General features: G+C 40.2%; 1 protein-coding gene across 1 annotated transcript in view; it reads right to left on the bottom strand.

Annotated features, from left to right (window-relative positions):
* cacna1eb (calcium channel, voltage-dependent, R type, alpha 1E subunit b) overlaps positions 1-14,800 on the bottom strand; it is a 53,049-nt gene extending 38,249 nt beyond the window's left edge. Inside the window, 5 exon segments of the mRNA XM_034138043.1 lie at positions 846-985; positions 1,511-1,616; positions 5,347-5,610; positions 10,919-11,366; positions 14,668-14,800. Of these exon segments, the coding sequence (XP_033993934.1) occupies positions 846-985; positions 1,511-1,616; positions 5,347-5,610; positions 10,919-11,328 (920 nt within the window). The 5' untranslated portion in view covers positions 11,329-11,366; positions 14,668-14,800.
* Between the last annotated feature and the right edge of the window lie 717 nt (positions 14,801-15,517).

Below are 15,517 nucleotides of genomic sequence, written 5' to 3'. Positions count from 1 at the left end.
GTATTAGAACGAAATCTAAAATGAAAATTGTAAATAAGCCATCTGTATGTAAAAAACCACCTGTATGTAAATTGTAAATAAGCCATCTGTATGTCTAATATGTCTTATATGTCTTAAATGATATGATGAATTGGAAATGGGGGACCCTGATGTAAACAAGACGAAAGTCTTTCTCTGGTCTGCATCCCCTTAACAATTGTATGTTTTGAGCTGTACTGTACTGTACCCAATATACAAGCTGTTAATAAACTTTTCAATCAATCAATCAATCAATCCCGTACTTTGTCAAATGATGATAGATTTTGCCTCTTTTAACTAGCCCAACAAACCGCAATTTGCAACATTCTAAAAAACAACACTTTGATCATTGTTAAAACAGTTATGTAATAGCGCTATTGCAGAGGAGGTATAGCTATAGTAAGAGAAATACAGGTGTAATTAATAATGTTAACAATGTCCTGGTATCCTGCATACTGCCGCTCTGGAGTGAATGGCTGACATGGAAGTGAGCCATGGATTTTCCCAGCGATGGCTTCTTTGAAAACCATCTAAGCATGTAGTCAGAAGAAAAACAGGAGAGAAGCTTTGCAAAGATTTTAAACACTACTGCCAATCCAAAGTCTAAGAGCAATTGCTTTGCTTTGATTTCATTGGCTCGCCATCAGAGTTTAAGGCGAATTTTCTAAAAGTTGGTTAGTGACTTAGTGGTTAGAGAACTGATATTTCTTCCTCCTCCAAAAACAGATTTGAACAGTATGCCTGGCAAGAAGTAAGATATGAATCTGTTGACAATGTTTACATGTTTTACTTCCAGTTTGTCGTGGAGACCAACGGACGCCACTCACCCGCTGAGCACGACTATGAAGTCCATGACGTTCCAGCCGTTCCTCAGGTACGATCCTTTATGGAAAACAAAACCAAGGGCCAGCAGCTTGATCCCCGCCTCGAAACAGAAGATCCCGATGAAGTACGGCTCTGTCTTCTCCTGTGAAAATAAGGCACAAGCGTCAGTGTCAGCAGAGAGTGTAGAAAGTTAGTAAAACCTCTATCCTGTTGAGTTTGACATGTTAATGAAGGCTTCACACATAAACAAGCATACTGTATACACTATACGTCAATTACAAACAGTCGAGGATGTGTGTGCAGCAGAAAATCAATGCGGTCAACTTTAATGTAAAATTATACCAATGATTCTATAAACCGATAATATTTTAAATCTGAATAGTAGTCACAAGTAACTCTAGCATTAATAACAATTGAATGGAGTAAAATGTTAAATATTTCCCCAAAGGAGATATTGGAGTAGTCTCAAATATCTCTAAACTGTACTTTAAGCAAAGGTAGGCGACTTTAGAGACGCGTATCACGGACCTGCCTTCATCTGATTACTGCAGTTTAAGGTATAAAACGTTATCTTCTCATAAACGTTTTGTCATTCTGGTTTTGTCTTGTGAACTTATTCATAATCCTATCAATGTGTGGAGGACGCGAGAAATGATTTGGTCCTCACCAGTCTCTTTGCCATGGGGGTCTTATCGTCTCCAGGGAGGTGCTGCTCCAGGGCCAGCACAACACAGTTAGCGGTGATGGTGGCCAGGATCATGTACTCAAATGGTGTAAGGGCCGCAAAGTTAAGGAAAGTACTTATTTCACAACAGAAAAACCAAAAAGAAAACACAAAAACACAAACAAATGCTGATGTTGTAGATCAGCACAAAACAGATCCCATTGTAACATAATACATTCACCATACTCTAAATCAAAGTTAACATTCGTGTTATTCTTTATCCACATATACAGCATTCTTTCTCAATTCCACAAATACTTCAGACTCCAAGTGAGTGGTTCAGTGGAAACAAACCTAGATGGATGGATGATTAAATGACAGATGAATTATGGCATGGTTCATTTTCTCTGGTATTCAAGGCAATCTGTTGGAGAGATTTCAGTATCCATGGAAACCTGCTTTTAAAAGTGATCTTCACAAAGAGGAAAAAAAAAAGAGGCATGTTCGGGAGGGAGAGAGCGAAGTGAAGTCACCTTGGCCTGACTGGATTAAGTACACGAAATACAGCAAACACTCCTCATAACTCCTTACACTGCACACAGCCGACGGCACATACACTGAAGTGTGCGTTATACAATTTCAGTGTATCACAAAGTATTGTCTCTTTGCTTCTCAAGAAGATCAGTCAAGCTTGAACTGCTTGACATTGAGTTGATACGTCATCGCAGGATATAATAAACCAGACAGTTTAAACAAAGAATGAATGTAAATTCTCTATATTAAAACATTCAATTACAGTTGGAGTTATATGTTTGCATGACTGTATACATGATGTAATGCTGAATCCTTTCATCAGAAAGTCATTCATAAACAAATTTGATAAGCATTAAATAATCATATTTTTCACGGAAAAGATCTTTGCTGCTTCTTTGTGCATTAGACCTCGGCAATTGGAGTCAGACTGTTAGTACAGGTACAAAACAAAAAATACTAAATTAAAGATGACACCTCTAGGATGTGGTAAACTGTGATGGGCATTTTGTGTGTTTTTGTGAGCTATTTTTCTTCTACATTGATAATTTCTTCACGAGACTCCAGATATGTTACTCAAGACTGTTTTTTTTTTTTTTTTTTAAATCTTTAAAGTATAGATTATTTCTAGAAGCACTTGCATAATTTCTATAATTTATCAGGAGTAATGTCTAACTTCTCACAGCTAAGACCTTGTGTGTGTGTGAGTGTGTATGCATGCACATACCCTATGGATACAGTACATGTGTGAACTACAGTACATGTGCCCCAACACTTGTATGTGCTTGTGACTTTCGGTCCCCCGGAGTTCCCATGATGCAGCTGCTCCTTGTTATTAATTTTCCTGCCTTCAGAGAAAGGGGGTCACTGACTCACAGAAGAGTGCTCGATGAGGGCCTCTGGGACTCGCACTGACTCACATTGACAGGTCCACATTGTTGCCATTGAAGGCAGGTGAAAATAGCTGAAGTGGGAAATACTTAATAAATCTCACCCACTCTACCTGACCTTAACCTGTTACCTGCATGCCAGAGATTATGCATGCTGTAGAACATTTAGGAAAAGGGATGTTTGATATAATGTTTCATTATTAAAGATTAAATACAAGCTGCTAAATTTGAAATTGACTTTGAAACTCTCCTCAGATGAGGAATCCATCACAGTCAATATCAAGTCACAGTTATTTAGCCTGAGTAATATATTTGATGGAGTGTGATGGATTGGGTAATTAATTAAGGCTTCACAACTTTGTGCGAATGTAAAAAAAGGAAAACAATGGCTGCCTGGGTGGTAGAAAACATACTTAAACATATGTTCAGCAGTTATATGAAAGGCTGAAACTAATGACTAATCTCAGAATCCATGCATCTGTTTTTACTTTCTAAATATATCTCTTTATCATTCATTTGAAATGTATACAACACCAATAATAGAAAAATATCCACCCTGGTTTCAAAGATTTAAAAAGGTGACCCCTTCAAAAATCTTATGTCCAACCAAAAGTAAAAAACTAAATTCAACTTAACAGCGATATGCAACAAAAATAAGCACATTGGGAAGGCGCAACCAGATCATATTAACTTGTTTCCTCTTAAAGAATCACTCAAATGGATTTATCAATTACCAAAAGACTTGCCTAATCATTTTGGGTCAAAGGAACACTGCTGTGGCCCTGGCACTTTACTCTCTGGTGCACTCTGGCCTACATTTGGCAACACAAGTCCCATCAACTCCTCAACCTGTGAGAAATATCATCCTCTAACAAGTCAGTGTGTTCGTGCAGGAAACATACATTCAAAAAAACACAGCAATAAATGCATCCGAGTCTCTTCTTTACTTGCTGTCTCATAAGTTGGACGCTCTGAGCGAAAACCTGGGTCTCAGCCAGTCAATACTCTGACATGTGCTGCTCTTACAGCCCACGATCCACCACAGTACTACCGGCCAGCTCTCTCCCACATACCTCTGCCTCTGTGATACCGACAGTCACATTAGCAAGCTGCCAGTGGCCAGCTAGTCTTGACCACTAGCCCCACTCCCACACAGCACACAGAGCCTGTGGTTAGGTAACAGTGAGACTGGCATGCTGCACTGAAGGGGGAGTGAGACAGGAGGAGCAGTGGGCAGATATGGCAACTGAGTGATGTTGTTGAACTGATTAATGCTTTAAGGGGAGACACTACAGGTGAATACGGTGTAAAATGTATTCAATAGAAATCAGCCCAACTGTTTCCTCGTTGAATACTTACATTTATACACGCATTCTTTTGTATTACAAAATCTGAGAAATAGTTAAATATTTGTAAATAAGACATTATCTTCAGGTGAAGAAGACTTGTTATGGAAGTCAAATAACCCAAACTCTCAAAATTGACCATTACATTTGCCAGTAGTGGGTCGCATGATGTCTAAGTATATAGACTACTGTTTAGGATATCACTTGACTAAAGTTAACCAAATTAACGTATGGGCTCTTGTGTGTACCCACCAGAGACTTCAGATGTAAATGTCTTAATGGCTGAATCTGGCACATTTACATGATGGACTCAAGTGCTCATGTGCATTGTACCTTGTTAAATACAAAAATACAAAAAATATATGTAATTGAACAAGGCAAGTATCACCAATGGATTATTTGTGTATGGCCTTAGTGATTGTGCCTGCACTGTCCCTTCACATTACATACAATCGGCTGCAGTTTCGGGAATGAATAAACTTCCCTGATAATCTTTGTGAGATCTGCAGAAGTTCATGGGAGATAAACTGTTGGCCGGTGCTGCAGCAGGAAACTGAGAAAACGCTGCCTGGTGGAGTTGAACTGACTCCTACTCATGGCCAGGTTCATATTCCAATGAGCACTAAGCAGAGATGTGCCTACATGCCACCCCCACAGCGAGGAGAGCTGCTTGTAATGATCACCACATGCTAACTTTCTGTCTTGTGCCAACACGGGAGCACATGAAGCCCACAGATGAATACAATTAGGGCAAAGTTACTAAGCACCATTTCAAGAGGAAGGTTAAATTCGGCTGTGCAAATGAATTAATCATCTGGTGATTCAACAAACAGCTGGAGATCATTATGCAGATAAGCAAACACTAAACAGAGAGGATGCAAGGCAGATAAGTGAAGGAGTCATGCAAAAACACAATGGCTGTAAATATGTACTTTTGTCACTTGTTAAACATTCAGGAGTTGTATTTTGATGCACAGGCTTCACATGCTGCCTGAAACTGTCCATGGTGCTGAACACACAACATGCACTTTCTCTAAAAGCAACTTTAAACGTGTTTTTTATGAAAGGATATGGCCATTCAATGAATCGCCTGGCGGTTCTCCTGATGAAGTTGTCCTCTGCGAATATGAAGAGCGACCTGTTGACGGTGAGGCAGTTCTGCCGGTGGGGCACGGGGTTGTACATAGCCATGGTCCGGGCCCGCTGCGCCTTGGCTTGCCTGATGGAGGCGGTGAGACTCTCGGCAGCCGCGTCCGCTCCTTCCCCGCCGAGCTCCGGGTCTCCATCCCCGGAGTCCACCGTGCTAGGAGCGCACTCGTCTCCAAATCGAGCCATTCTACAAAGAGACGAGGAGACCGCCGGCTTAACAGTGTTTCACTACAGGACGACTTCTAGGATAGAAAAATGTGAAGTGGAGCTAAAGGAGAAAAAAAGGATCCACCTTCAATCCGGTGATTTTCGAGCGCGAAGAATCCCCAAAAGTTGCAAATTCCTATCACTCCATATCCACAAGAAAATTATATTATATCATTCAGTTGGTTTATATTCTAATCATCCATTCACTTATCGAATCAGGTGCAACATCTCATCATCCCATCTGTTAAACAGCGCGTCACAATCTGCTCTGAACAACTTTTTAATACGCGCGACTCTGAACTCTGCAGGTAGCAATGGAAGAAAAAAAATCCACCGAGTTTACACCTTTCAGTTTTTTCCTATCAACATCCAATCTCGTTTTGACCTGACACAGCTGCTGATGCCTGATCAGAAACTACCCTGTGCTGTTTACATGATGCAGAGATCCGAGGGAAGTCTTCGAAAACTTTACGCATCTTCTTGTCCCGGTAAACTTGACAAAAGGAAGATTTCAGGAGAGAGGAAGCCCGTTTAACGCGTCTAAAACCTAATATTAAAAAAAACTTTAAATAAAGTTATTCATAATAAGTCGATAATGTAGCGGGAGAGTCCTTTGCATCGCTCGATCATCTTACAATCGTTTCACCTGCTGGAAGAAAAAAAAACACGCAGCCAGGAGCGCATAAGCACTGTCAGACCCCTCCCACAGTAATAATTCATGATGGCGATTTCAAAATCCATCTGAATGAAAGCTGCTGGAGAGGAGGGACATATATGTTGTTACCATAGCAATTACAGTTAGCTGAGGATGAACAAAAACAGTTTCCTAAAAAAAAAGACGCCTATATTCATGCTGTGTGGGTATGTGGTTCAAAATTATGTAAAGATGTTTGTGGGTGGCAAGAAAAGGGGTGTGAAAATAAATGTAATACTAAAAGGTGAAAGCCATGCACAGACTATGTTAAGTGTGTGGGTAGGGCAAGTGAGTAAAATAAATTACGTCAAAGGTGATTTAGAACAGGGGCTTGAATCATTTACCCCCATTTGGTATCGTCTGACAGCATTGTCATATTTTCATTAATGGAGACATGGAAACATTTAAAAACTAGGCCATTGTGCTAATATTGGAGAAAAAGCCAGGAGTAAAAATAGCGCATGAAATAGATCTTAGGGCTGCTCCCTTTTTGAGGGAGCACAGAAGAAAGCAGGGTCTCGTTCTCACTCAGTGCCACAAGTGAGACCTCATTAGGAAACTGGGCTCTCTCGCTCCATCTGCTGCTCTCCTCCCTCTCCCACTGTTTCCTGAAGATGACCACTTCAGCCCCCACACAGCATTATTCAATCGAAGCTGAAGCTGCTGTTTGTCACATCAAAAACATGCAATTAAAACCAACTACGCCATCAATCCATGACAAAGAGAAGCTATGTGCTTCTGATTGACAGACTCCATGTGCAGCAGCACAATGCAGGTATCAGTGTGCAGACGGGCAGCGTGCGAGGGCTCAGACGGCGGGGACTGTGGAAGAAAGCCAAGAGAGACTGACAAATTCATGCTTGGCAAACAAGTCGAGATCTGGGGGAGAAAAAATCGATTTAACGGGATCTATGAATAACTGAGCTCCCAAAACTCAGCCATGGCTCCGTTACCTCCTCTGTCTAATCTGCATGAGGCAGGCGGGCGTGTCACTTCATGCAGAGCAGGAGAGCAACAAAAGGCTACGCTGACCTACCAGTGCAGGAAGTAAAAATAGCAAGGATGACAATTAGCATGTAATATGTCTGTTTGCTTTAATGCAGAGCTCTAAAAGTACCTGCAACATATCTCACGCTCATCCCTACTTTCTATTAAAACATGTTACATAAGCATTCATTATAAAAATAAACAGAATTTGTTGCCCAACAAAGATATTTGTCCATCTTTGCAAACAGTTCCTCTCTGTCTGTGTGTGTGTGTGTGTGTGTGTGTGTGTATCTTCTCTCTCTTTGCTGTTGTTTCCATAGCGACATAGCTCTCTTGAATTCCTGCTCTGTTCTTTTCATTTCTGCCAACAAAAGCCATGTTGCACAATAGAGCAACCTCTTCCTACAGAAATCTGTTTCCCAGCATGCACACCAACACACACACACACAAACGCGCACACTGATACACTGATACACCCTCAGGGTCATTGGACAGACAAGATGCAGCACCGTCACCACACCGATGATCCATTGTTCTGTATAAACGTGACCACATGTAGCCAGCTTTAAAAGTGTTTGGCTTTTGTGTTCTGCTCTTTCTCACAGCCTACTCAAAGGCTTCTAAAAATAACTGTGTGAACAGATAAAAAGCAGCAGATCTCATATCAATTTGCCCGGGCTTGGCCAAACTTTGAATAGGTGGCACTAACTGTAGAAGAAAAGGGGCACAGCTAGCTTATTAAGGGGTACATTAGTGCCCTTACTACAGAGAAATGAAAGGCAGAGTTTTCGGCGTTATCTTTTTATACCCATTGTGGAAACGTCTTAGGAGATATTGTGCAGCAGAAGACAGAGGAAGTGAGGCTGCAGGTGACGTGCACGGTGAGTTAAAACGTTAATGGGCGTACTTTGTGCCAGAGCTCTGAAGAGCATTTATATAATTGCAGACAGGCTTTCATCCAGCATTGACTGGAGTGGTTTTAGCATTTTATTTTTCTCTCTGTTCCCTAGCAACAGACATCCTCTAGTACTGAGTTATGTCAGTTTGATTCGACCAATAACCGCCACTTATATGAATGCAGATTGGCGTGACACCTTTACAGTTTGAAACATATATGAACATTACGGTTATATTAGAGAAATCTGACCACTCTCTCACCAGCTCCAAATGTTGCATTAGTGCACTCTAATACGTTTCTGTTGTGAGGAATTACCTTTTCTAAAAAGTCATATTATTTAAAAATGTTACATCACCTATTGATTTTGATCTTTTCTGAATTTGTCCTGAAACTTCACAAAATATCATCATCAATATTTCAGTTGTGTAGTTGCAAAAACCAGCACTGTCCAAACTCATCTGCTGAGTGTAATATCATGTGCTGCTTCCCTGCTGCTCTTCTACTTTGATTCCCTAGCATCCCCTAATGGACAAATAACCACAATACATGCACAGCAGTTCTCTGAAATCAGCATTTACATTTGTTAAAGTTCCTTATTTAACATTTTGAACTTTTATGTGCTTAAGTTGCTCATTCAGTTGGCAAATAAGGGGTTGAAAATAAGAGATTGTAGACATCACAGGGATACAAGACGAACACATGACTGTGTTTGAGTGTCTGCACATGAGAAAAAGATGGAAAGACAAAGAGAGAATGACAGTGTATCAGTAAAGTGGATGTGGTGTGGGTGGTGGAGGGTCAAAAATATCTGAGGAAGGAGAAGGAGGGGGCTTGTTGGTGGGATGGGGGTTACAGTGATGGAGTACCACTCCGCATTCGAGTGGTGGGAAGCAGATAATCAGAGCGATGTGGCTTCAGAGAGCAAAAGTTCACAAGCAAGCACCCTCAGCCCGCCGTTAACAACACTATCCAGTATCTGATTACAGTAAACCATGGCCAACAATGATACACCGGCATTAAAAGAAACATCAAATCAATGGTTGAGAGCAGTGGGAACAGATTTAGTGATTCATTTGTGGAACTGTAACAATGCTGGAAACAAAAGAAACTGCATATTCTATTGGTATTATTATGGAGCAAGCAATTTGTAGCTCAGCAACAAAACAACAATGATAAGTATACTTAGTACAGTCCTTTATCACATCAGCAACGTTTTTAGGAGTCGGCCTCCATATTGTTAGTATCGCGTACACAGAAATAAGGATGCAAGTGCGTCATGTTATGACAATGGTTTCACGTTATTTGACTGATGGACAGTTAGTGGAAGTACCACCAAGAAATGCAGCAATGCACCAACAAAGACAAGGGAATAGAAGACTGGTAGTTACCCAACATTAAAAAAATGCAGGTTTCTAATTTTGTTTAAAAGGTTGGCTCTTCACATTTTTTACGAGAAGGCCAATACATTTGTTTATTTATATATTTTTCTGATATAGACAGAGGACGTTAATGAACATCCATATTCAAATACAAGATTTAAACATGAAGGAGTTAGCAAATATGCTCATTTAAAGCCAAAGTCCCGAGGCATGTACTATATCCAATCTATTTATGTATTGGGCCCAAAGGGAACATACTATACATTTTGGTGGGAAACCGTCATGAAAACAAAACAAAACTCAAGTTTGTTTACACCTGTACAGGTTATCAACTTTGACCACTAGGGGAATAAAAAGCTCAAAGTCTGACATACTTCTGTTGTCTTTTCTTAACAGTAGAACAAACTGGTTGTAAACTTCTCCATCCATCTATGATTTAGTATAGAAGAAACATGGGGCTATATAATCCTGAAGCTTCTCCACTAGTTGCTAGAATAATTAAGATTTTAGCCATTTCATGATAAGTGCTGGCTCAGGTTTTTGCCTTTCATGTTAAAACGGTTTACATTAAATATAATTATATATAATGGCCTTTGATGAGAGTCTCACGAGTGGATGGGCTGGAGAACCAATGAATGAGTTAAACCTTTTATCTCATATGGTGTAATTAGATTATTTGTCTTATTAAATGTAGTTTCAAAGTTAAACCTGCATTTATGTATTCATTTTCTAACACTTGGGAAGAGTAGATTGAAACACAACTTTGACATTTTATAACCTTAAAACGTTGATATGGAGAGCGTGTTAACAAACAGTAGCTTATTGGCACATTTTCTGACCACTTTAGGAATTTAAGTCACATATACAGTAGTCTCTCCTTAAGTATTTACATTTCTGAATGCTTGTTCTACATTGTTAAAGCTACAGTATGTTACACTTCTACAGATCCTGACAGATGGTTTGAGGTAGAGCATAAAAAAGAAAAAGTGTAATCAAAAACAATAACCAAATTGGGACAGTTAGAATAAATGGAGCCATGATTAATGTCATTATTTACACCTATGATGACAAGTGTCTGCTATGAAAAAGGATTAGTGACTAAACTATTGAAATAAAAGATCCCATCCCAAAAAAATAAGTTGTTTTGCTTCACATTAAGTATTCGTAATGACTGACTCTTAAAGACATTCAACAGGTTGAAACGTTAAGCTGCATTTTGGGTGAGTGTGTTCTTTACGCGGGCACTTTCATCCTCCTCCAGAGAGATTTATCATCTTTACACATGCAATTTAAGAGGACTCCTATGCCTCTGAATTTCTTTTATACTCACTCCCACTCCTTCCTGCGGGCCTGCGGCGTGCTCTGGATTTTGTGAGCCTGGTGAGCCATGATGATGTCTTTCTGCTCCACGAGTCCCCCACGACGCCTCTGCATGCAGTTGGGGCTCAGAGACCCTGAACCCTGATCGGACGAGCCGTCCTCCCGATCAGAAGACACATCGAAGCTGGCGGCTCGAGGAGGCAGGCCCAGGTACTCTGTGACGGCGTGGGGAACCTGCAGGGAGCTGGACCGCGCTCCCTGGGCCAGGCCGTGACGGGGGGTGGAGCTGGGCTTCCTCCAGGCCTCAGGCTCGGGAAGGGACAGGGAGGACTGGACGCGTATATTTCCTCCAGAGCTGCATGGAGAGTGGAGGTTGGGTGTGAGGGAGCGGGAGAGGGACTGGTCTGAGTTGGTGAGCATATCTACGGAGGACGGTAGTTGAAGGTTTCACCATAATGCTACAAATAAGGGGAGACAAAAGGGAAAAAGGCAGAGAAGATGAGTGAAAATTGGTGAAAACACATTCATGAAACATTCCCCATTCTGCCTGCTTCTCTCCGTTTGTCTATTTATAGCCACCATAGAAGCTTGGCTCTAGGGACCGCAATGTTGGTCAGTTGGTCAGTCCACCACTGTGATCCCGACTGAAATATCTCAACTACGATTGGATGGATAGCCATGAACTTTGTACAAATATTCATGGCTCATTGGAAAAATCCCAGAACCAGACATGGTCAGATAGCTAGAACAGGGTTTTTCTTTTGTATTGATACCTGTTGAAATGTATTAAAAAAAAAGGTGGTTATGGAGTTTGTGTGAGAATCGTATACACTGACAGATCCTGAAACAATAACTTAACAGTGCAGCATGAATTCTGAATGAATGCCAACATTGGATTGTATTTTTCTTAATGATCACTTCAACCAGTGATCTTCGAAGCCAGCAGTGCATGAGACTGGATGAACAAAAGCTTTGCACCAGCAGGAGGTCAGTAATTATACTGGGGAGTGGAATAGGAATCAGGGCTGAAGAAATGGCGTTAAGCTTGAATAATGCGGTTTTATGTTTTCAGATTAAAAAAAATTCTATTTCTAAAGAGGAGAGAACAAACAATGCACTTTCCTGCTTTATTCTAGTCTCATGTTCTGTTTCCAGCATATTGAAAACAACATTGCAGACCTGTAAAACTATTACTCTGTTGTTGCTGTCATTGTCCAGTTAAGCGTGTTTGTGTGACTGATACATTGAAATATGAGAGAGATGAGGTGGCAAGGCTGAAAAACAGCAAGTTTTAGACGAGCCAGTCAGAGACAGACGAAACAAGGCTGTTGCCACTGAGCCGAAGCTGAAAGGAAAATGACTGAGTGTGGGAGAGCTGAAGCAAAAGGCACAATGACTCACACATCAGCAGCAGGGCTCCTCAGACATGAACTGGACACATCTGAGCTGAGCTCTGCCCTCAAAATCAGCACAGCGCTCATCTGAAAGCCGGCAGAGGCTACAGGGTCAGCGTGTCCATTTACACAGGTGGATTGGTCCGCTTCTAATTTTAGCACAGCCTTTCAAGTTCAAAATATATGTGAGACGTTTTACTGTCGGTTAGTTTTGCAGCCAGAGCTGAGGGGAAATTAAATGTCAAGACACATGTACCAACAGACACACCCTTTAAAGCACTGGGTGCAAAAACTAAAGAAACAGCAGCGTAAATCCATGACATCTGATTAACATATAAACATGAAATGCAATTAATCATAAATGCAGCATTGATGAGGTTGCTTTATAAATGAGACCCTCACTGCAGTGTGCGTACAGACAATACATACTGCTGCAAGAGGTGTCCACCTTATCTGCACCATGCATTAAAGTTCAAACACTTGCTCTTTTATGTAAATTCATATTCAATTGATCTCCTTTAAATAATGCACACGTTGTATAGAGCCTAATGGCATAACAAGCTGCCTCCACTTCGTCTAATTGTGCAGGTCTGCAAATTGTATTTTAGGAATGCATTGAATATCCATTAACAGGTATACTGCTAATTAGGATGATGTGTCTTTTATCTTGTGGAGTTTAATATAGTGCAGCAAGAAACACGCAGCAGCAGTCATAACAAGTAAAGAATAGATGAATAAGATGCTATAAATGTTCACTGGAGGGTGAGCACTAATGCAGCGAGCGCGACAGGAAAAGAAAATGTCAATTAAGTGATGAAATGAATAATTAATTTGACAGCTTTACCTTGAGGTGACACTCGCTCCGTCATCGTCACAGAGCCCGGTTCAGGTGGACCCTACAAATTCAACCGCTCTCACTCAGTCCAAGTTTAGAGGTTTGAGGATGATTTCGAGAGGGTTTCTTGAGTGATGATTCCGGCTGTTTGGCTATAAATACCGCGGCGGGGCTGGCAGCCAGAGGAACGTGGCTCACATGAACGTAAACAGGCATGGGGACAGGCAAGAAGCGCGGACATAATCCCAGTCCTCCTCACTATAGAGCTCCGGTGAGTCACTTAATGTGGGTCATTGTAAATGGCTCAATCATCAAACTTCATTTAAAGAAGTCATTCAAATGTGAACACACTATTCCTCTAAGTTATCCACCTGTATGAAGATCATATTAGTTTTTTTGTATTATTTAAATGAAAAGAGGTAGGTGCAACAGGTCTGCTCATTATAATTGCTGGTCTGGTGTGCGCGCGATTTGCCTCGAGACATAGATATATTTACCACTAGATGGTGGACTAAAGCCGCATACCTGACACACAGCAGGTGCATTGAATGAGAATTGTACATTAAAGATATTAAATACAGGGTTATAACTTCACTTGCATCCGAAAATAACGCCTTTTTGCAGGTAGGCCTATGTATCTAAAAATACGTTTTTGCGTAACATACAGGTCGGCTAAGGCTGTTTGGTGACCGTGACTGAGTACCTTCAAATGATATACATTTTCAACACAATAAAATACATTTAAACCAGAAGAAGGCTATCAATTCAATAAAGTTACCTGGATTTCACTCTTGTTTAGTAGTTTCCTTCATAATTAAAGTAAACATTGTATAACTGTAATGTAAATGAACAAAAGAAGCAAAACTGCATTTGAAGTAGGATTGAAGATGAGGTTGAAAGTAAGTGGAAGTTTCAAGGTTTTCTTGTTAAACATATGTTAATATACTTCAACCAAACCAAACCAATACATATTTGACCAAAACAAACATGCATTCAGGTAACACTAATGATGTAAAAGGTGTAATGTGTGACGTCCATTTTACAACAAAAGTGTTAGAAATAATCAAATCATTATGCTTGACTATAATGTATAGGCTACGACAAGTAGCCTATATATCACTACAGTTTTAACAAATCCCCTCTTCCCAAGAAAACAGTCTTAAGTTTTATATCCGCTTATGTCTGACTTTACTGTCTTGTATCTTTGCAAAGTTAGTCCTAGAGAAGTGATTTCACAAACCCTCTCCCGAAGTGGAAGACGTTTTTGCATTTCCCTAAACTGATAGTTTACCCACTTCACAAAGCAGAAACAGCCAATCACATGTCAACAGGAAACAGAGCGCACCTGTCGTTAGTTAGAGTTAGCATTAGCATAGTCAAAGTTTTTACAGTAGAAATTATACAGTTTTTAAAATGTAAACATAACCGCCCCCTAGAGCTTCTTTACTTATCTACCAACCAAATTCCGTAATGTGCCAGCAACAAGCTAGCAAACAACATAAACAAATTAAAGATGCTAACTACACTTACCATTCTGGTATTCTCTAGTCGCTGATTGTGGGAAACAACAGTCTCTTCCTCAGAGTCAAACTAATATGCTTTAATCCTTCAGGTGTTTCCTCTTATATAGAAAATAAAGCAGACACTGATGTTCATTGTTTTTGTAATCTGGAGCTCACGCCGCCATGACGCGCACTCTCAATACTAGCGCGAACAGCGGTGGGCGGGGCGAACCCAGATCCTGAATATATGAATAGGTGCTACCAACCTCAGTTATATTCAGTCTATGTTATTAAACCCCAAATAAACAAAATATAAATCATAGCAATCAAGTGTGTCTCAGAGCTAGAAGAAAAAGTAAACTGAGGTATAAAATATATAAAATCTGCAGAACTGTCACCCAGATGGATGTTGCACTGTATTATATAGGCCAAAAGAGTAAAAAACGTACAATTGAACACGCGTAAAATGTGTGAACATGTATAGTACAGTTAGATTAAACACAATGTTTCATTATGTGTGCTTTTGAACTTTATCAATGGCTAACTTCCCTGACTGTTGGGAAAGTAATGTAAACAGATCCAACAACAACAAACATGCATACAATATATATATATATTAAATTGCATATATATATATATATGCAATTTAAAAAGGCTCAAGAAAGGTAAGGGTTTCAGTAGAAAACACGTTTTATGCTCTTCTCAGACACAAAAGGTGTGTCTGTGCTATATTATGCAACAAGGACAGAGAATATTTTTTCTTTGATTAAAACAGTGTAATAATGGTTCTTAATTAAAAGGTCAGTCATGTTCATTTTAACCAATTCTGTTATTCCCTAAACTGAGGAAGAGGTGTTAGCTTTGGGAATGAGAGCGCT

Source organism: Trematomus bernacchii, unplaced genomic scaffold (assembly GCF_902827165.1).
Source record: "Trematomus bernacchii unplaced genomic scaffold, fTreBer1.1, whole genome shotgun sequence".
In the NCBI taxonomy this organism is placed as follows: Eukaryota; Metazoa; Chordata; class Actinopteri; order Perciformes; family Nototheniidae; genus Trematomus; species Trematomus bernacchii.
This window is presented reverse-complemented; position numbering and strand designations above follow the sequence as displayed.